At 44.0% G+C, this 22,121-nt stretch overlaps 1 protein-coding gene across 1 annotated transcript; it reads left to right on the top strand.

The window, feature by feature from the left end:
• Positions 1 to 325: 325 nt before the first annotated feature.
• On the top strand, positions 326 to 20,629 carry DUSP15 (dual specificity phosphatase 15). The gene is made up of 7 exons (XM_032218457.1): positions 326 to 997; positions 3,798 to 3,831; positions 8,636 to 8,718; positions 11,232 to 11,281; positions 12,513 to 12,587; positions 13,751 to 13,925; positions 19,929 to 20,629. The coding sequence occupies exons 1-7, from the start codon at positions 977 to 979 to the stop codon at positions 20,148 to 20,150; spliced, it is 660 nt and encodes a 219-aa protein (XP_032074348.1). The 5' UTR covers positions 326 to 976; the 3' UTR covers positions 20,151 to 20,629.
• Positions 20,630 to 22,121: the final 1,492 nt, after the last annotated feature.

The following is a 22,121-nucleotide window of genomic DNA, read 5'->3' as shown; positions in this document are numbered from 1 at the left end:
TGCTGCAATGGGAACTGGTTCCCCTCCAATCGCACACACACCCCCTCCACCCTGAACGAGTGGGGCAAGGTGGCCTTGATCCTGGAGACTCTATTTTGGGCAGGTGACCCCTCCCTCCCTCCCTCCCTCCCTCAAGGTTTCAATGACTTCCCACAGGCAGTGCCAGCATGGCACATTCCATCAGCCTTGGGAACATTGCATTCCCTGGTTCTCCCCTTCCCTCCCCCCCCCCACCCTCCACGCTTCTTGGAATGACACACACACACGCACACACACACACACTCTTTGCCTGCCCCTTGGCACTTCTCTCTCTGGGTCTGCCCGTTTCACCCGCGGCTGCCCCAGAAGCACCCAAATATCTGGTGACCTTCCAGAACTGGGTTGGGGAGGGGGCTTGCTTTGCTCATACGGGGCTATCCTGGGGTCCTATTCCTCCACCACCCCCACCCCAACCCCCAACCCCACCCTGCCAGCCGGTGCCAAGGCACGAGGCCAGCCAGCCGCAGCTGCCTCCTCTTGCGAGACAAAAGAACGCATTCTCTTTGCGCATCGCAAGCCTTCCGCGCGTTGCGCCCTCGCAACAGCCACGCAAAACAGGCCAGGGCGACCCCACCCCCCCAATTTGCAAGGAGGAGGAGGGGTTTTTCCCCCAACCCTGGAAAAAAAGGCGTTTTGATAGGAGCAAAGGAGTGAGCGAGCGAAGGAAAGAACCACTTTCCGGGAGGAGGAGGAGAAGGAGGAGGAAAATCTGCCTCTGCAGGTTTTTCACTCCGTGCCACAAAATACGCAGCTGTTACGCAGACACACACAGGCACACACACACACCGGGAGATCTGCTGTTTTGGGGACGGGCCAAGGGTGTAAATCTTGACCCAGGGAAGTGGCCACCGCTGGGCGTTTGGATAAAGAGAGGGGGCCTGGGGGGTCTCGTGCCCAGGACATTCGCTCTGCCCTCCGAGAGTCACTTTGGAAGATTATGGGCAACGGCATGAATAAGGTAGGAGATCAGATTTCTTTTTTAACTTTTTTGAACGACATCTTCGCGAAGTGCGTGCACAACAGCCAGAGGGGGGAAAGGAGAAGGAGAAAGCGCGTTAAAATGCGCCCCTTCCCCAATTAACATCCGATAATTGCAATGAGTATTTTGAGATGTTTTGTAAGGAGGGTGATTCTTCGTTTTTTTTGGCTTTTGGGGAGAAGTTGTCGCATTGTCAACTTTCTCTGAGGACAGTGAGGTCTGCCTCACCTTGATTGGGGGGGGGGGTGTTCCCTTGTGAGTCACTTAGGAGTGTAGGGGGAAAGTTCTGAGCCAGGAATCGGGAGTTGAGGGTTCTAATCCTGCCTCCAGGCATCAACAATCAGCTGGATGACTTTGAATCTCTCACTTTGACATTTATTATTCCCCCTCCCCTCCTTCTTTGTTATTCAGGCTTTGAGTGAGACGTTAAACCCTAAACTGGGGGGGTTTAACCCACAAGTGTGACGTGTTAGGCCTGAAGCAATAAATTACATGTAGTCCTTGATTTATGACTGTTCACTTAGTGACCAAAGTTACAAACGTATTGAAAAAGGGGACTTAGGATTCTTTTTTCACACTTGCAACCGTTGGGGCATCCCCGTGGTTAAAATTCAGGCACTTGGCAACTGACTCATATTTACGACGGTTGCCGTGTCCCGGGGTCACGTGATCCCCTTTTGCGACCTTCTGACAAGCCAAGTCAATGGGGGTAGCCAGATTCACTTAACAACCACGTTACTAACTTATCAGCTGCAGGGATTCACTTAACAACGGTAGTGAGAACGGTCGTAAAATGGCCCAAAATTTACTAAAGTGATGTTTCGCTTAGCAACGGAAGTTGCGGCCTCAATTGTGGGCATAAGTCGAGGAGTGCTTGTGTTGGGCATACAAAATCAGTTGATGGTTCTGTCAACCTGAAATGTATAATTATTTTTTTCTCCTGTTCTTGGTTGACATATTAAAACCCCTAAACTGGGGTTTTAGCCAGCATAAATATTGGCTTCAGGTGGCCTGAAAAAATAAGAATAGAATAGAATAGAATGCAATGCAATGCAATGCAATGCAATACAATACAATACAATACAATAGCAGAGTTGGAAGGGACCTTGGAGGTCTTCTAGTCCAACCCTCTGCCTAGGCAGGAAACCTTATACCGTTCCAGACAAATGGCTGTCCAACATCTTCTAAAAAACTTCCAGTGTTGGGGCACTCAAAACTTCTGGAGGCAACTTCTGTTCCATTGATTATTTGTTTTAACTGTCAGGAAATTTCTCCTTGGTTCTAAGTTGCTTCTCTCCTTGATTAGTTTCCACCCACCTATTGCTAAATAAATTATACTCCGATTTAACGTGATGCCCGACTTGGGTTGGTTTTGGGTGAAGCGATGAATTGTGACCTGTCCGATGCCTTTGTTACAGAGGTCTTCAAACTTGGCAACTTTAAGACTTGTGGACTTCAACTCCCAGAATTCTCCAGCCAGCAGAGCTTAAGACTTTTAAAGTTGTCAAGTTTGGGGCACATTTTTTTTTCAATCAACTTTTTATTTTTTTATATTCTTTATACAAATCAACGCATGAATGGTGTAGTAACTGGGTAACATACATTTCAGTAGAAATAAATATAGTCTGATTAAATTTCATGTCCATGTCTTCTATTATCACCCTTTCTTTCTGAACCATCTTTCTGTCCTTTTGTATATCTTAACATATTAATATATAATTATTATTCCCCCCACCACTATTTTCTATCCCTGTTTTTAACTCCCCCACCTTTCGTATCGCTATAATATTCAAAGACGTGTTTTCTGCCTGTTTTGTTGTTCATATTTCCTTAGTTAAAGTTCCATCCTTCATTCTTCCATTTTTCAATATCTCCTTATATAATTTTAGTAACAAATCACAATCATTTATACATCTAGGTTATTTCTATTCATGCTTTTTCCAGTTCTTCAATCCATATCATTCTACTATTAATACACATGTTTAGATTAATATATATGTGTGTGTGTGTGTGTGTTGTATTTGTGCTGATAAATAAATAAAGGCACAAATACAACACAAATGTAAGAAAGGCAACAGTAAAAATATTGGGCTTTCTGTCTGGATGGTCTCTTGTGACGAGCCGATGGACAGAGAATGGAAGCAGTTAGCTTCCTCCCATAATTGGGGCATACCAGGGGTTGTGACACTAAATATATATGTATGTATGTACAGTATGTATGTATGTATGTATGTATGTATGTATGTATGTATGTATGTATGTTGTATTTGTGCTGATAAATAAATAAAGGGAGACTAGTATAGATCTACTTCAAGCTATTTAGCTCTCAGCTAGCCATACCCTTACTGGGATTAGAACCTGTGCTGTATTGCATCTTAGGCAGATGTGTTAACCATTACGCCACAAGGTTCTTCTCCTTATCAGCTGAGCTCCCAGTAAGGGTATGGCTAGCTGATGAGAGCTAAATAGCTTGAAATAGACCTATACTAGTCTCCCTTTATTTATTTATCAGCACAAATACAACACAAATGTAACAAAAGGCAACAGTAAAAACATTGGGTTTCTGTCTGGATGGTCTCTTGTGACGAGCCAATAGACAGAGAAAGGAAGCAGTAGGCCTCCTCCCATATTTGGGCATACCAGGGGTTGTGACTTTAAATATATATATTATTTATATTTATATATTTGGGGCTTTGTAGGCCAGGCTGCAGGGTTGTTTGGATCATAAAAAATATGTACACTAATATATATATATATATATTTTAAAAAACTTTTACAGATTCTTCCTGGCCTCTTCCTTGGGAACATCGTAGGTAAGTAAAGTCAACCTGACAATGAATCAAGCTAGCTGGTTCATGGGGGTTGGCATTTTCTCAGCTTGGCCAAGATTTTAAGGCATGCCCAGCGGGCAGATCCGTCTGCGCCCCCTGGCAGCTTCCCCCTGCCATGAGGTGGCTTGGTCTAGTGGTGAAGGTGCCAGGCTTGGAACCAGGAGATGGGGAGTTCTAGTCCTGCCTTAGGCAGGAAAGCTGGGTGGGTGACTTGGGCCAGTTCTTCCCTCCCTCCCACTCTCTCTCCTTCCCTCCCTCCCTCCCTCCCTCCCTCCCTCTCTCTCTTTCTTTCAGTGCAACCCACTTTCCAGAGTTGTTGTTGTGAGGAAAATAGGAGGAGGAGGGGATGTTGGATATAATTTGCTGCCTCGAATTATTTGTAAAAATAATAACGATGGGAAAGAAAGAGAGAGAGAGAGAAAAAGAGAAGGAAGGAGAGAAAGAAAGAGAGAGGGAGAGAGAGAGAAAGAAGAAAAAGGAAGAGAGAAAGAGAAAGAAAGAAAAAGAGAAGGAAGAAAAAACAAAAGATGGGAGGGAGGGAGAGATAGAAAGGGAAAGAAGGAGAGAAAGAGAGAAGGAAAGAGAAGGAAAAAGGAAGAAAAAGAGAGAGGGAGGGAGAGAGAAAAAGAGAAGTAAGGAGAGAGAGAGAAAGAAAGAATAAAGAGAGAAGGAAGGAGAAAGTGAAGAAGAAAGAAAAAGAATGAGAAAGAAAGAAAGAGGGAGGGAGAGAGAGAAAGAGAAGGATAGAGAGAAAGAAAGAAAGAAAAAGAAAGAGAGAGGGAGGGGGAGAGAGAAAGAAGGAAGAAAGAAAGAAAGAAAGAAAGAAAGAAAGAAAAAGAGAGGGAAGAAGAAAGAAAGGATGGGGAGAGAGAGAGAGAAAGAGGAGAAAGAGAGAAAGAAAGAGAGAGAAAAAAGATAAGTAAGGAGAGAGAGAGGGAGAGAAAGAAAAAGAACAAAAGAGGAGGAAGGAGAAAGTGAGATAGAAAGAAAAAGAATGAGAAAGAAAGAAAGAAAGAAAGAAAGAAAGAAAAAGAAGCCAGCTGAACAAATCACTACGAGACAGTGAGTTCTAGTTCCACTTTAGCCACAGGTCAGTCGGTCTCTCTCTCTCTCTCCCTCCCTCCCTCCCTCCCTCCCTCCCTCCCCCCTCATTCTCCCCCTCCCTCCCCCCTCTCTCTTTCTCTCCCTCTCCCCCGCCCTCCCCCACTCTCTCTTTCAGCTCAGCCCACCTCACAGGGTTGTGGTTGTGGGAAAAATAGGGGAGGCCAGGAGTATGACGTAGTTCTCTGCCTTGAGTGATTTAGACACAAAATTAAGGCCGGATGTTTATTTTAAAGTCCAATCAATGAAAGAAATGACTGGAGCTTTGGCCAGGATTAAAATGGGGGGTGGGGTGGGGGGAGGAGGCAAGTCATGGAGGAGGGGGGGGACAGGAAGAACAACCCCCACCCCGGAGCCTTCCCCGCAGTCTACGCAGGAGTAGCTGCTGCGTGCAGCCCTTGTTTGCAATCCTGCTGACCTCAGCATGTGCTCCGGAAAGAACAGCCACAGGGTGCATTTTGGGTGGGCGGGTGCATGGGGAGGGTGGGGGGCAATGATACCCCAGTGAGTCATGCCAGCTGTTCAGCCGTGCCTGAAAAAGGAGCTGGAGACCAGCTGGACTTCTAAGAACGCTTAAAGAACATCATACACAAACACACACACAGACACTGCTTTGAAAACCCAGGGAAATACACACAGGTCGTCCTCAACTTTCAACGGCTCAGCTGGGGACCGTCCAAAGTTACAACGCCGCTGACAAAAGTGACTTGCGACCAAGGGTGGGTTCCTGTACTGGTTCGCTTTGTGTGTTGTTCACGCATGTGCAATTCAGAGGTGGGTTCCTACCAGTTCAGACCGGTTCGGACAAACCGGTAGTAACCTGGCAGCCCAGGTCCCTGGAACCAGCAGTGACCCAGGCTGGCCATGCCCCCGAAACCAGTTCTCTCAGCGGCTCCATAGGCGCCGCCACCTTGTTTCTGCCATTTTTGTTGTGTTGTGCATGCGCGTGCAATGCTCATCAAACGCACGCATGAGTGAACCGGCAGTAGTGGCAGCCGGAAGCCACCCCTGGCATAATTGATTGTAATTTGTTCTGCGCATGTGCAGAAACATGCCGCCAGTGGCAGAAGAGACCGGGGAACTGGTTCAGGGGCGTGGCCAGCCTGAGTCAATGCTGGTTCTGTGACCCAGGCCGAATCACCACTACCGGTTCAGCTGAACCGGAAGTAACTCACCTCTGCTTACGACTGTTTCTCCCACTTACCCACGGCGTAGTGTCCCCGTGATCTTGTCATCAAAATTCAGATGTTGGGAAACTGGCAAGTACTCAGGATGGTTTTCTGTGCCCCATGATCCTATTTTGTGACCTTCTGACGTCCAAAATCAAGAGGGAAACCCAGATTCAGCCGCGTGACCATGTCTAGAAATGGTCCTCGAGTTACAACCACACCTGAGTCCCAAATTTCCATTGCTAAGCAATGCAGTTAAGTCCCGTTTTACGACCTTTTTTGCCACAGCTGTTAAATGAATCTCTGCAGTTCTAAAGGTTGTTAAGTGAATCTGACTTCTCCATCGACTGAAGAACGCAGAAGGAGATGGAGAAGTCAGATTCACTTAACAACCTTAAGGACTGCAGCGATTCACTTAACAATGGTGGCAAGAAAGGTCGCAAAACGGGGCAAAACTCACTTAACTGCCTTGCTCAGCAAATGGAAATTTGGGACTCAGGTGTGGTTGTAACTCGAGGACCACACGCCAGGACATTGCAACCGTCATAAATATGAGTCGGTTGCTAAGTGTCTGAATTTTGATCACGTGACCACGGGGAAACTGCAACGGTCGTAGGCGTGAAAAAACTGTTCTAGGTCACTTATTTTTCACTGCCGTTGTAATTTTTAACAGTCAGTAAGTGAAAGGTTGTAAGTCGAGGGCTGCCTGTAAATATTTTTGCAGGAAAAGAGTTCCCAGAGGCTGAGCTGCAAAGCAGAAAGGAAAATGACTCCACAGCTGGAATAAATAAACCACAGGTTTGATCTGGCAGATGTGAATCGACGGATTTGTGGATCTCAAATGATGCACGGGGCGCGGAATTAGGATTTGGCAAAGGAGCCTTGGGCTTATTTAAGAAAAGACTGGAGAGTCACTCGCCAGAAATGGTACAGGTTCTCCTGCGGGAGACTAGAAGACCTCCAAGGTCCCTTCCAGCTCTATTCTCTTTCTGTTCTATTCTGTTTTGTTCTAGTTATTCCAAATTCTATTCGGTTCTATTCTATTCTAATTATTTCAGCTTCTATTCTACTCTATTCTTATTATTTCAGTTTCTATTCTATCCAATTATTTCAATTTCTGATCTATTCTATTCTAATTCAATTTCTATTATATTCTATTCCAATTATTTCAATTTCTATTCTGTTCTATTCTAATTATTTCAATTTCTATTCTATTTATTTCATTCTATTCCTATTATTTCAATTTCTATTCTATTCCTATTATTTCAATTTCTATTCTATTCTATTAATCTCGATTTCTATTCTATTCTACTTATTTCAATTTTCTATTCTATTCTATTTATCTCAATTTCTATTCTATTCTATTTTTATTATTTCATTTTCTATTCTATTTATTTCAATTTCTATTCTAATTATTTCAATTTCTACTCTATTCTATTTATTTCATTCCTGTTCTATTCTACGCTATTCCTATTATTTCAATTTCTATTCTATTCTATTCATCTTGATTTTCTATTCTATTCTATTTATCTCAATTTCTATTCTATTCTATTTTTATTATTTCATTTCTGTTCTATTTATTTCAATTTCTATTCCAATTATTTCAATTTCTACTCTATTCTATTTATTTCATTCCTGTTCTATTCTACACTATTCCTATTATTTCAATTTCTATTCTATTCTATTTATCTCAATTTCTATTCTATTCTATTTTTATTATTTCATTTTCTATTCTATTTATTTCAATTTCTATTCTAATTATTTCAATTTCTACTCTATTCTGTTTATTTCATTCCTGTTCTATTCTACGCTATTTCTATTATTTCAATTTCTATTCTATTCTATTTATCTCGATTTTCTATTCCATTCTATTTATCTCAATTTCTATTCTATTCTATTTTTATTATTTCATTTTCTGTTCTATTTATTTCAATTTCTATTCCTATTATTTCAATTTCTATTCTATTCTATTTATCTCAATTTCTATTCTATTCTATTTTTATTATTTCATTTTCTATTCTGTTTATTTCAATTTCTATTCTAATTATTTCAATTTCTACTCTATTCTGTTTATTTCATTCCTGTTCTGTTCTATTCTACTCTATTTATTTCAACTTCCTATTCTATTCTATTTATTTCCATTTCTATTCTATTCTATTTTTATTATTTCAATTTCCTCTTCTATTCTATTTATTTCAATTTCTATTCTATTCTATTCTATTCTAGTCTATTCTATTCTTTTCTTTTCTATGCTATTTTCTATTCTATTCTTTCTATGCTGTTCCATGCCATGCCATGCCATGCCCTTCTTATGGCCCGGCTATTCTTATGTCTGCTTCAGGATGTCCCAGTGGGTGGAGCATGTGGCACAGCTGCCAGGCCTCCGCGCACGTGGGACGCTGGGTGCGCTGGTGTGTCGGCGTTCCAGCTGGATGTGCGCTGAGAGCATCTGCGTAGAATGGGGAAGGAAGGAGGCCTCTAACAATCGCTCTGTGTTCCTCCTTCTTCCCTCCTAGACGCCAAAGATCTCGATCAGCTGAGCAAGAATGACATCACCCACATCGTCTCCATTCACGAGTCCCCACAGCCCTTCATTCCGGTACGGGGTCAACATGGGGGCGGGCGTGGGGGGGGCTGTCTAACGCGACAACCCGAGATACGGCATCAAGCTGGAAGCAGCAGAATGGATGTTGTTGGTCCGTGGAAATCAGGTCCATGGAAGCTGTGAGGCGTGTGTCTATTGCATTAAGTGCTTAACTTGCAACCACAAATCATCATCCATATTTTAACGACCCCCTAATCCTTTGCAGGGTGGAGTCTGGTTAACTGACGGGAGATAGCAGAGTGTTTTAATGGCTGGATGCCCTTCCTGTCACCAGTGCGGAGTTTTGTTTAGCAGATATAGTTGTTGTGGCCCGCCAGTGGCCAACAGAGCTGAGTTCAGACAGTTCAGGAGGTTGGGGAGGAAGATGGGCCAGTCCTGGAGTCTGGGGAAGGCTCGGATGAGGGCTCTGCGTCGGATGCAGAGAGGGGGCCGAGGCCGTCTGGCAGTTCTCAGCTGCCTTCGGAGTCAGACATCAGTGGGGCAGAGGAACGGCGGGAGCCTGTTCCCAGTGGGCGCATGCGCAGAGCTGCCAGTCGAAGGGAGCAGCTAAAGGACAGGGGTCGACTTGAGAGTAAGGCCACAGGTGGACGGTGAATGGCCCCTCCCAGAAGAAATAAAAGAAGAGCGAAAGGGGAGTGGACTTTTGCGGGAAACAATGGGTTCGTTCGTTCACTTCAGGAGTGTGAAGATCTGTCCGTGAATCTCAGAGACTCTGTGCCCAGCCTTTCCTTGCACAGCACCTCATTTGGGAAGTATTGACATGGCAGCTTTCCAAGCTAGATAAGGTCTGTGGTCATAAATACTCCTTTGATTGTTTGCCAGGCCTTGGCTGAAAGGGAACGAGAGGAATTCACATTCCTTTAATAAAAGGGCTTTTGTGGGGACCAGGAATCTGCTTCATATTTTTGGGGGACACCTCGGTCAGAACAATATTCTCATTGTGCCCAGAGAGAGAGAAATACCTGCCTCTACCTAGGATTGAACTCTCAGCCTCTTGGTCGTGAGGCGAGAACTCTGCCTCTAGGCCACCATACCACTCCAACTTACAACCACCACTGAACACACACCCCCCCAAATTCCCCTTGCTAAACAAGACAAGTGAGTTTTGCCCCGTTTTACGACCCTTCTTGCCACGGCTGTTAAGGGAACCACTGCCGTTGTTAAGCCAGTCACACAGTTGTTAAGTGAATCTTAACAACAACAAGCTTCCCTGGTGACTTTGCTGGTTGAAAGGTCACCAGAGGAGATTCTGTGGCTGTCATAAATATTCTGACCGAGGCTTCCCCAAAAAGCACGAGGCAGAGTCCCCACCAAACCCCTTTTATTAAAGGAATGTGAATTCCTCTCATCCGCCTTCAGCCAAGGCCTGGCAAACAGTCTTTCAAAGGTGTATTTATGACTACAGAACTTATCTAGCTTGGAAAGCTGCCATGTCAATATTTCCCAAATGACGTGCTCTGCAAGGAAAGACTCTGGGCACAGAGTCTCTGAGATTCACGGACAGATCTTCACACTCCTGAAACAGTTGAGTTTATTATATTTCTATGCCGCCGTATTCCCCGGAGGGGACTCAGGGCAGCTCACAACCAAGTCACGGGGGGGGGGTTACAAATAAGAAAAAAGAACACTAACAAAACAATACCACAATTTAAAACACTCAACAACCATACCATTCGAGGAGGGGGACAAAAGACTCATTAGCCCCAGGCCTGTCGGAACAGCCAGGTTTTAAGGGCTTTGCAGAAGGCCTGGAGGGTGGTGAGGGTCCGAATCTCCACGGGGAGCTCGTTCCAAAGGGCCGGAGCAGCCACAGAGAAGGCCCTCCTCCGGGTGGTCGCCAGTCGGCATTGGCCAGTAGATGGAATTTGGAGGAGGCCTAATCTGTGGGATCTAATCGGTTTATTGGAGGTAATTGGCAAACGAACGAACGAATTGTTTCCTGCAAAAGCCCACTCCCCTTTCGCTCCTCTTTTTATTCCCTCTGGGAGGGGCCATTCACCGTCCACCTATGGCCTTACTCCCAAGTCGACCCCTGTTCTTTAGCTGTTCCCTTCACCTGGCAACTCTGCGCATGCGCACACTGGGAACAGGCTCCAGCTGTTCTTCTGACTCACTGATGTCCGACTCCGAAGGCAGCTGATAACTGTCAGATGGCCCTGGCCCCCTCTCTGCCTCCAACGCAGAGCCCTCCTTCCCCAGACTCCAGGACTGACCCATGTTCCTCCCCAACCTCTTCACTGTCTGAATCTGCTGTCAAGGACTACCACAGTTGCAAGCTGTGGAGAACCGAGAAAGGGATTAGTATTATCTTCAGTCCCCATGATGGGATCCCCATTTCTCTGATGGGATCATGCTTCCCATCATCCCCAGCTCCCTATTCCCGCACTAATGCTAGCTAGAGGTGACAAGGTAATATTGAGATATCAAAGTGAGAAGATCTACAGGACTTCAGAAGTCGACTTCAGGTTCTGGAGATGTTCCTCAACGCTATTGATGTTCTCTTCTAGGGAATCACTTATCTTCGGATCGTCCTGCCGGACACACCTGAGGCCAACATGTAAGTATTTATTTATTTACTACCTGATAACCCGGCGCTGCCGGGGTATTTATTTACTCCAACCCTCCTTCCCTGAATGTCGCCGCAATTTCTAACGTTGGATTTCCCCCACTTACCAGAGGGAGTCCCCCCGTGGAGTACCGTGAAGCCGTTACCATGGCAACTCCACAGCGCTGTAGAGTAGGAGCCACATTTTAAGGCTGTACGGTAGAAGCCATTTTAAGGCACAACAGGCTGTATCTTAACAGCACATACACCCAGAGGGGTGTTAGGGATGTCTTCCCCCCCCCCCCCACAGTATTTGTTTCCAGAGAGGAAGTCATCTGTGTACCAAGTTTGGTTGAAATTGCTCGAGGCGTTCCAGAGTTATGCTGGAACACACACACACACACACACACAGACACACACACACAAACAGCCGTTTTTATATATATAGATTCAGACATGTTGTGTTCTTTTTAACGAGGAACAGATAGCGGGGTCCATTAAAACGTAATCTAGATTCAGCATCTTCTTTAATTACCCCATAATCCCTTGTGGGGTGGAGTCTGAGCATCTGAATGGAGCAAGTGTTTTAATGGCCGGATGCCTTTCTTGTCGCCAATGCGGAGTTCTGTTCAGCAGATATATATTCACATTGTGCCCAGAGAGAGAAAAATAGCTGCCTCTACCTGGGATGGAACTCACGGCCTCCTGATTGTGAGGCGAGAGCGCCACCCCTAGGCCACCGCGCCACTCCTAAAACACAATCCAGGTTGATTCCGTCATAATGCAGGTCAGAGGGAGGTAGAGCAGATCGGAGACTCTGGTTCTTTGCGTTGCTCCAATGCTCTCAACCTCAGCCATTTTAAGAGGCATTGGACTACAACTCCCAGAATCCCCCAGCCAGCTATGGCTGGCTTTAAAACATGAGGACTTGAACTCTCAACTTCCAAGATATGTGGATTTCAATTTCAGTTCTGGAGCCCTTTAAACATGGGCGGACTTCGACTCCCAGAATTCCCCCAGCCAGCTTGGCTGGCTGGGGGATTCTGGGAGTCGAAGTCCGCCCATGTTTAAAGGGCTCCAGATGATCACATGACCTCGGGACACTGCAACCATCACTTTTTTCAGTGCTGCTGAAGTGAATTGTTGCACGTTGAGGACTAGCTGTAAAGAGTTTTCTTTTAAAGCGTCACAAACCTTTTCAAATATGGCGGTTTGCTTCCTCCCAATTGTCTCCCCCGTCCAGCAAGAAGCATTTTAAGAAATGCATCCGTTTCATCCATTCCTGTCGTCTGCAAGGAGGAAGCTGCCTCGTTCATTGGTAGGTAGGAAAATGGGGGAGGCGGGGGGCAGAGGGGAGAGGTTTGTGGGCCTGGGGTGCAGAATGTGCCTGGGACCCACAAGAGGGGTTTATGAAGAGTGGGGAGTTTGAGGTATGGCTGGAAATGTTAAAAAATGGACGGGCAACCTTGAAAGACAATAAAGAGCCAGAAAAGGACCAGAAAAACTGTTGAAAGAGGAGATAGGAGAGGAATAGACAAGGAATGCAAATAGAATAGAATAGAATAGAATAGAATAGAATAGAATAGAATAGAATAGAATAGTTGGAAGGGACCTCAGAGGTCTTCTAGTCCAGCCATCTGCTCAAGCAGGAGACCCTTACAGAATGACAGAATAACAAGAGTTGGAAGGGACCTCGGAGGTCTTCTAGTCCAGCCCTCTGCTCAAGCAGGAGGCTCTTACAGAATTACAGAATAACAGAGTTGGAAGGGAACTCAGAGGTCTTCTAGTCCAGCCCTCTGCTCAAGCAGGAGACCCTTACAGAATTACAGAATAACAGAGTTGGAAGGGACCTCAGAGGTCTTCTAGTCCAGCCCTCTGCTCAAGCAGGAAACCCTTACAGAATTACAGAAAACAGAGTTGGAAGGGACCTTGGAGGTCTTCTAGTCCAGCCCCCTGCTCAAGCAGGAGACCCTTACGGAATTACAGAATAACAGAGTTGGAAGGGGCCTTGGAGGTCTTCTAGTCCAACCCCCTTCTCAAGCAGGAGACCCTTACAGAATGACAGAATAACAAGAGTTGGAAGGGACCCTGGAGGTCATCTAGTCCAGCCCCCTGCTCAAGCAGGAGAACCTATTCCATTTCAGATAAGTGGCTGCCTAGTCTCTTCTTAAAAACCTCCTGCGATGGAGTGCCCATGATTTCCCGTGGCAAGCTGTTCCACTGCTTAATTGTATAATATTTAACCGTAACCCGCCTGGTTGGGTTCGTGCATTCTACTAACCCATAAGCCGTGATTTACAAGCCAACATGACCGTGTTCACACGTTACACCAAGCCAAAGTCTACTGAGACAAAGTGGGAACAACCGGAGACTTTTGGGGTTCCCTGTCACTCAGGTCTCTGCAGGGAAGCTGGCAGAGAGTGGATGGCCGAGGGCAGGACAGTTCTGGGTTCTAATCCTGTCCTTCAACTCACCTTCCAGCCTAGCTGGCATCTCCCGCAGCACCACCATCGTCTTGGCCTACCTCATGGCGGTGACGCAGCTGGGCTGGCTGGAGGCCCTCGAAGCGGTCAAGGCCGTCCGTCCGGTGGCGAACCCCAACCTGGGTTTCCGTCGGCAGCTGGAGGAGTTCGGGCGTAGCCGGTCAGTGCAGAAGGTAAGGAATAAGATGGTGCATCTGTGGCCTCATAATGGTGCAGCTAGTCCTCAACGTATGACAGCTGTCCCTGGGTCGTCCGTCGCTAAGCCACGCAGTCCTAAAGTGAATCAACTCACTTTTATCATTTTTTTTTGCGAAGGTTGTTAAGTGAATCGTACAGTTGTTAAGTGAATCCGGCTTCCCCCATTGACTTTGCTGGTCAGAAGGTCACAAAAGGGGATCGCCCAACCCCGGGACACTGCGACCGTCATAAATACGAGTCAGTTTGCCATGCACCTGAATTTTAATCATGTGACCGTGGGGATGCTACAACGGTCGTAAGTGTGAGTACCACTATAGGTAGACCTTGACTTAACCACCACAACTGAGGCCAAACTTTCTCTTCCTCAGTGAGACGTTTGTTAAGTGAGTTTTGCTCCGAGTTACGACTTTTCTTGCCACCGTCTTTAAGTGAATCACGGCAGTTGATAAGTGACTAACACGGTTGTTAAGTGAATCTGGCTTCCCCAATGACCTTGACTGTCCGCAGGGTGAAAAAAGGGGATCACACAGGACCCCAGGACTCTGTGACCGTCATAAATACGAGTCAGTTGCCAAGTGTCTCAATTTTGGGTTTACAATTAGTTTACCTGTGTGGTCTTTCAATGCAGGAAGTCCTCAACTTACAACCGTTCTTTTAGTGACCGTTCAAAGTTACAAAAAGTGATTTGTGACCGTTTTTCACACTTACGACCGCTGCAGCATCCCCGTGGTCGCGTGATCCACATTCAGACACGTGGCAACTGTCTTGCATTTATGACGGGCGCAGATTCCCGGGCTCACGTGATCCCCTTTTTGCGACGAGCAGAGTCAGTGGGGAAGCCGGGTTCCCTGAACAGTCCTGTTACTAACTTAACAACTGCAGTGACTCACTTAACAACGGCGGTGAAATAAGCTCATAAAACGGAGCAAAACTCGCTTAACCACTGCCTGCTTAGCGACAGACGTTTTGGCTCCATTGTGGCCGTAAGTCAAGTTCTACCCCTAAATTAGGCAGCCCGACTAAAGCCACCCATGCTTTGGGGTCAAGCACAGAGAAGACCCCCTTCCTGTTCCTGGGGATTGAACCCCTGCCCTGCTGGGAGAGCTTAGGCCCACCCATGCAGAGGGCACCGGATCGGCGAAGGGAACTTCCCTCTTTAGAAGCAATGCGGCTAAGGAACTCATCTGCCAGATCGGTAGATTCCTCACTTCCTGTATCCTGGATAATGATGATGATAATGATGGATTATCATTAATTATCATTATCATTATAATCATCAATTATTATTGATCATCATCATCATCATCATTATCATCATCATCATCATTATTATTATACAATTGTATCACAGCGGCCAGTTGTTTCGCCGGATTTGGCATTGGTTACTAGTCGGGCCCCACCCAGGGGCCTAGGACAGTCAGTCACGTATTTTCGTAATATGCGTGCAGATCCAAGCAGTGCGGCTTTTTGCATTTGACTGATGGTGATTTTGTCAATTTTTAACTGTTTTAAGTCTAATTCCAGTGCTTTTGGAATAGCACCCAGTGTGCCGAATTACCACTGGATTACCACTGCTGGTTTGTGCCATAGTCGTTGAATTTCGATTTTTAAGTCCTGGTATCTTGCGATTTTTTCATGTTCCTTCTCAGCGACCCTGCTATCACCTGGTATTGCGATGTCTATGATTGTGACCCTTATTTTTCTCAACCAGTGTGATGTCTGGTTGTATTATGCGCCAGTATTTTGTCGGTTTGTATACGGAAATCCCACAAGATCTTGACCATCTGATTTTCGGTGACCTTTTCAGGCTGATGTTCCCACCAGTTTGTTGCTGTTTTAATATTATAATTTTTTGCACAAATTCCAATGGATCATTTGTGCTACTGAAATTGTGCCGCAATTTATAATCAGTCTGCGCGATTTTTTTACAGCAGCTGAGTATGTGATCAACAGTTTCATCAGCTTCTTTGCAAAGTCTGCATTTGGCATCATCAGAGGATATTTCGATTTTGGCTTTAATGGCATTTGTGCGGATAGCTTGTTCTTGCGCAGCCAGGATTAGTGACTCTGTTTCTTTCTTTAATGTACCTGTTGTTAACCATAACCAAGTTTGTTCACTGTCCACTTTATCTTTTATTTTTTCCAGAAATTGGCCATGCAGTGCTTTGTTCTGCCAACTCTCCATTCTTGTGTATAAAATATTTTATTCAATTTTCACATTCCATTTGCAATCATTTATATACAGGGTATTTACTATAAGAAAGAAAAAACAAAGTTTTTTTCAAGCTAGATTTGATACGGGAGGGTACCACCCCTGTGAGATTTATGCTTTTATTACTATCTTAAATACCAGCACCATTCGTCTTAAAGACTTCTTTGTTAAATAGACTTCAAAATGGCGATTTCTCTCCGTGGATGATTTACTGGATGTACTTAGCCGGGCTTATCTTCCTGCAGACCGCTCCTTAACAAAATAAACTCTTTTTCTTTGGAAATAGAGGGGAAGCGAAGCGCTGCTTACTTGTTTATTTATTATGGCACCCAGATCAAAGAAGCGTCTTGCTACAAATGTGTCTAAAGATTTAAAAGAATCTTTTTGGAAACACAGCCTTTGTCTCCTACGCCCTCTACTGGAGAAGTTTTAACACAGGAATATATCTTTAAAATTTGATGCCTTTAAGCAAGAACTTAAGGAATTGTATTGCAACTTTCTGATGATCTAAAATCTAAAGTTAATCAAATGAAGGCGAATACGTTTGCAGCCGTGTCTGCCCTGTCGGATTACTCTGCTGAAATAGAGAACAAATTGGAAAGTCTGGAGAAGGCTAATTTTGATTGACTACCAATATTCAAATTTTACAAGAAAAAATTAGAAATAACGAAGAACAGCTTATGATGCTAAATTTTGATAGGAAGGCATTTTCAATAAGAGCAGAGGATTCCGTGAAAGGAGCAAGAGAATTTGAAACAGACCTTTGCTGAAGCCTTCAGCCATGCGCTGGGAAGCCCGGGACTTAACTTGATTGGCAGATTCGGAAAATCTATCGCCAGAACTCATTGACAGCGGAACAGCGACAGCTCCCGAGGGATATAATTATACATTTCTCTACCAAAGAATCTAGGAAACGCGATTGTGCAAAGTTTCATAATAACAGTCTCCGAGTTGATGACCAGGACGTGATTGTCTTCAAAAATATACCTTCCCAGATGTTGAAAGCAAGAAGGGACTACACCTTTTTAACTAAAGAGCTTAGGAGTCAACAGATTCGATACAGATGGGAGGCCCCTGCCGGCATCACGGTTACATTTGAGAATCAAAGATTTCGTCTTAATTCTGTTTCGGAGGCTCAAGATTTCTATTGTAGGATTCTGAAGGTGGGACTTCCTGATGCGCTTGGAAGAGAGGAGAGACAAGCGGAAGGAGAAAGCAAACGGCCTGGCCATGCGGCTGCAAGATGGAGGGGGTAGCCCCTCCTCCCTCGGAGAAGCAGAAGAACGCAGATCGAGAATTTAGATACTTCAAAAGACTTCCTAAAGTTGAGGACTGAATGGGGGTTTGAGACCTCTCTCCGGTAGAAAAAGTGGACTAATTTTTATCAGAAGGGAAAGCTGGGTGAAACTACTTTGAGCTAGATTCTAAAGTAACGGTTAGCAATAAATTTGATAGTGGTTAAAAGAATGCGGAATGATTTATGTTGTTTAAACTTTGTTAGATGGGACTATTTAAAATAGAAGGTTAACTGACTCCTGCTGAAAGTATTATTTGAATATGATCCATGCTATTTAACTTTTATTGAAGGGAAAGTTGGTTGGAATAGTTTTTGAGTACATTTCAAATAAACGCTAGTATAAATTTGATAGGGGTAATTAGACAAGCAAGAGATGAGGGTAAATGCATGTGGAATGAACTACGTTATTTGAGGTAAATACCAGACAAGCAAGGGAAGAGGCAAAATTTATGTTGTTTAAAGCTTATTAGAATAAGAAGCCGCTTGGGATTATTTTAAGATAACTGTAAAAAGAATGCGGAATGATTTATGTTGTTTAAACTTTGTTAGAAGCGACTACCTTAAAATAGAAGGTTAACTGATTCTTGCTGAAAGTATTATTGGAATATGTGGAATGATTTATGCTACAAATCGCTCTGAGTTATATTTTAAACAATGGTAGTATAAATTTGATAGTGGTAAATATCAGACAAGTGGGGGATGAGGGTAAAATACATGTGGAATGAACTAAGTTATTTAAATTCTATTAGAAGGGGAAGTCGGTTGGGAATTATCTTAAGATAGAAATTGATTCCTGTGTAAAGTAATATCTGATCTACGCTGCTTAACTTTACTAAGAAGGGGAAATCTGGTTAGATTATTTTGAATTACTGTTTGAAAAAAGGGGTAAAGAAAGATCACTTACGTTGTTTAAATTTTACTAGAAGTGAAAGTTTGATTACTTGTCTGTAAAGTTATATTTGAATATATGGCATGAACCACGTTGCTTAAATCGTATTGGAAGGGATCATAAGGTTTAGGAAGGGAACGGGAGAGCCTACAGAAGGTCGGGGTAAATAGCAAAGAAGTAAGAGACGAGAATAAAATATAGATAGAATGATTATACTATTTAAGCATAGATAAAGATGGGGGGGGGCTGAGATCAACGCAAAGAGTGGTTCTTTTTTTTCTTTTTTTTTTTTTTCTTTCTTTTCTCTTTTCTTTTTTTCCTTTTTTTTTTCTTTCTTCTCTGCTTTTCTTTTTTTTTTTTTTTTTTTTTGACATATTACTTTTATTTTTATCCATATGTATACAAGATATTTAGACAGAAGGTAGTGCCAGGTGTGGGCCCTGGGAAGTCGGGAGGATTAGGGATGGGGATTGTGGGGGGGGGGGGGGGGGGTGTTAATATAGTTTTAATAAGAACAAGAATGTATTTATATACGGGTGGTTCTTTTTTTTTATTATTATTATTATTATTTTCCTTGGTTCACTTTACTTTTATCAGATCAAACAACACTCGAATAAAGGCATACACCAAGGAGGGAGGTAAGAGGAAGGAGAGGGAGGAGTAAGGAAGGAGTAAGGGGAATGTAAGGAGTAAGGGGATGTAAGGAGGGTGTCTGGGGAGTAAGGGGAGAAGGAAGGTTTGAGGGGAAAGGAAAGTTGGAGGGGGTAGATGGGGTGTATGGATGGATGGAAGGGTCAGGTGGGGTTGTGAATGATGAGTTGTGTTTTCCTTTTTATTGTTCGTTTTATTCCCCTTTTCTTTTTTTTCTTTTCCAACTCTCCATTCTTGATTTTATCACATCTTTTCTGTATTCTTGTTTTGTCTGTTGGGCCTTCAGTAGATTTTTGTTCTTTACTTCGATTAATAGATGTTCTTGACTTTCTTTTAAATAATCAGCCAGTGCATGTTTTTCTTCTTCAACTGTTTGCTTCACTTGTGTTGTTGTTGTTGTTGTTGTACAATTGTATCACAGCGGCCAGTTGTTTCGCCGGATTTGGCATTGGTTACTAGTCGGGCCCCACCCAGGGGCCTAGGACGTCGTAACGTATTTCTTAATATGCGTGCAGATCCAAGCAGTGCGGCTTTTTTGTTGTTGTTGTTATTATTATTATTATTATTATTATTAAAAAAAGATTGATCTCTAGCACTGCTTTTCAAACATGGCCACTGTAAGACATATAGACTTCAATTCCCAGAATGCCCTAGCTGCCGGCTAGGGAATTCTGGGAGTTTAAATGCACCTCTAATCTCTAATCTCTAACCTCTGGCTGGGGAATTCTTGGAGTTGAAGTCCACTTCCTCCAACCTCTAAACTCTAATCTCAAAAAGCCTGCCCCATTTTCTGCCTTTAGAAATTTGCTGGGAAAGGCAGTTTAAAGCTAGAGCTGGAATTGGCACCCTATAAAACGAAAATCAGAAAGTCCCAGTTCCACCCTGGATTTCCCCCATCTCTCACCCGTTGCCTTGTCTGTCCTTGGCAGATCCGCTCGAAACTTCAGCTTCCGTCCCGAGGAGCCCTTTCCAACGAGCAAGAAGCTCTCCAAGGTCTTCTGCTACCTGGCCGAAAGCTGGAGCCCCCCAGCCCAGAGTGGGCTTGGCCGGTCCCGGTCCCCAAGAACACCAGCCGCGGGGTCAAACAGATGGATTCTTTTCTGATACGAGTGAAGGAGACGTTTTCCTGTTTGCCCAACTGTCTTAAATGAAACTTTCCAAAGTTTTTTGGGGGAAGATTCGAGGAGATTCCCACGATGGGGAAGGAAAAGCAGGACCAGGCAAGCAGGATCTCGCCCGTCATCATCCCTAAGAGGAAAAAGAAAGGACCAGGCAGAGCTGGAGATGAGGAACCGGGAAGCGTTGGCAGTGCCAGGCAAAGCTGGCATATTTTTCTCCTGTTCCGATCACTTATCGCAACCAACAGGCCGTTGAAAGATTCCCAAATTCCCATTGGAAGGATTTTCAACTCAAAGCCCTCTGGAAATAGTGAATTGGGTTTCCCAAGATGTACTATTTTTATTTTAGTCGAAAAAACTTAAAATGCAAAACTCCAACAATTTTTTTTTTTTTTAAACCAAAGAAGAAAAAAATGCAATAAAACATTTTAAAAGTGCATTAAAGAGAAAAAGAAAGCCAAAACATAGATACATTCGATTCAATTCAGTTTATTACAGGGTTCAGGACAAATAAAAACAGTCAGTATACATTGAATTGAATTAAAACATATGTACATGTTATATTACCTTGTTGAATATTGATTATTGCATGGCTCAATATTAGTCCCCACCCCTTGCGAAACAGCCCCCCCGCCGCAATTTTTAAATTAGTAAATTTATTCGCAAATTATTAACCTGTCATCGATATATTATATTGAGTATAAACTAGATACCAGAAAGAATAATAATAATAATAAATTAATAAAGGTGAGAGTGAAGTTTCAAAACCCTTTGCTAACAAACTGGTATTGTAATTCACTCGTAGAAAATTTACCGTGGCATTTTACATTTACCTGTGTCCCAAAGTGGATCTCCAGGATTTTGGGAAAGATCTGGCGATCACCAAGATCAGCAGAGATTTTGGCAGCAAAGCAAGGACCCAACTGTTTTTAATAATTAAAAAAAAGAGGAAAAGCAAACCCAAATTTAACTGGGATAATTTTTTTTTTAACGCTGAAAATGTTGCTAGAAAGGACACCAATAATCGGTGTTTTATCTACAACTTAAACTTAGCAATTTTAAGACTTGTGGACTTCAACTACCAGAATTCCCTAGCCGGCCCTGGGGAATTCTGGGAGTTAAAAGTCTTAAAGCTGCCAAGTTTGGAGACCCCTAATCTATAGCTGTATTCAGACAACCAAATTTAGGGTGGCGGATGCCCTCAGCCTTTCGGCCTGCCCCTTTCCCCCGGCCGAATTAAAAAAGCTCTTTTATTAGTTCTCAAGTTCAGAAAATTGGCTTTGAACCCAGGAATAATTTTGGCTGCCAATCTTTCCTGCCACAAGGCTCATGCCAACCAAGCGTGGTGTTAAAAGAATTAGTGGCCATTGGTCACCATTCCCTTTCATCAAATGTTACCGGATGATAAGGATTCATCAGTCACTCGTGTTTAGAATCATAAGGGTGGCTGGGAGGGGACCTCCAAGGTCTTCTAGTCCAACCCCCTGCTCAAGGCAGGAGAGCTTATACCGTGCCTGTCCTTAACAGGTTAATAGAGTTGGAAGGGGAGGGGTTGAAGGTCATCTAGTCCAGTGAATTCAGGTTGCCTCTCTCCTTGATTAGTTTCCATCCGTTGCTTCTCATCCTGCCTTCAGGGGCTTTGGAGAATAGCTTGACCCCCCCCTCTTCTTTGGGGCGGCCCCTCAAATACTGGAAGATTGTTATCATACCCCTTAAAAGAAGAACAGAATTCGAAGGGACCTTGGAGGTCTTCTAGACCAACCCCCCTGCTCAGGCTGAAAACCCTATACCATTCTGGACAAATGGTTGTTCAATCTTTCTTGAAAACCTCCAGTGTTGGAGCACCCACAACTTCTGGTGGCGGGCTGTTCCACTGGTTAATTGTTCTCCCTATCAGGAAATTGTGAGCACAGCCTTGCATCCAGAATATTCAGGCAGGGTTGCAACAGATCAGGAATACAATTTAACACAACAATCATTCTCGCATTACATGGGGATGAATCT

The sequence above is a fragment of the Thamnophis elegans genome, chromosome 5 (assembly GCF_009769535.1).
Source record: "Thamnophis elegans isolate rThaEle1 chromosome 5, rThaEle1.pri, whole genome shotgun sequence".
NCBI lineage: Eukaryota > Metazoa > Chordata > Lepidosauria > Squamata > Colubridae > Thamnophis > Thamnophis elegans.
The sequence above is the reverse complement of the archived record's forward strand: the minus strand, read 5'-3'. Positions and strand labels throughout refer to the sequence as shown.

Excerpts from the sequence above, each read along its gene's own strand:
- DUSP15 (XM_032218457.1), top strand. The coding sequence starts at position 977 with ATGGGCAACGGCATGAATAAG. Across the intron at positions 3,832-8,635 it reads CTTCCTTGGGAACATCGTAG|ACGCCAAAGATCTCGATCAG; the intron begins GTAAGTAAAGTC and ends CTTCCCTCCTAG. Across the intron at positions 12,588-13,750 it reads GGAAGCTGCCTCGTTCATTG|CCTAGCTGGCATCTCCCGCA; the intron begins GTAGGTAGGAAA and ends CTCACCTTCCAG.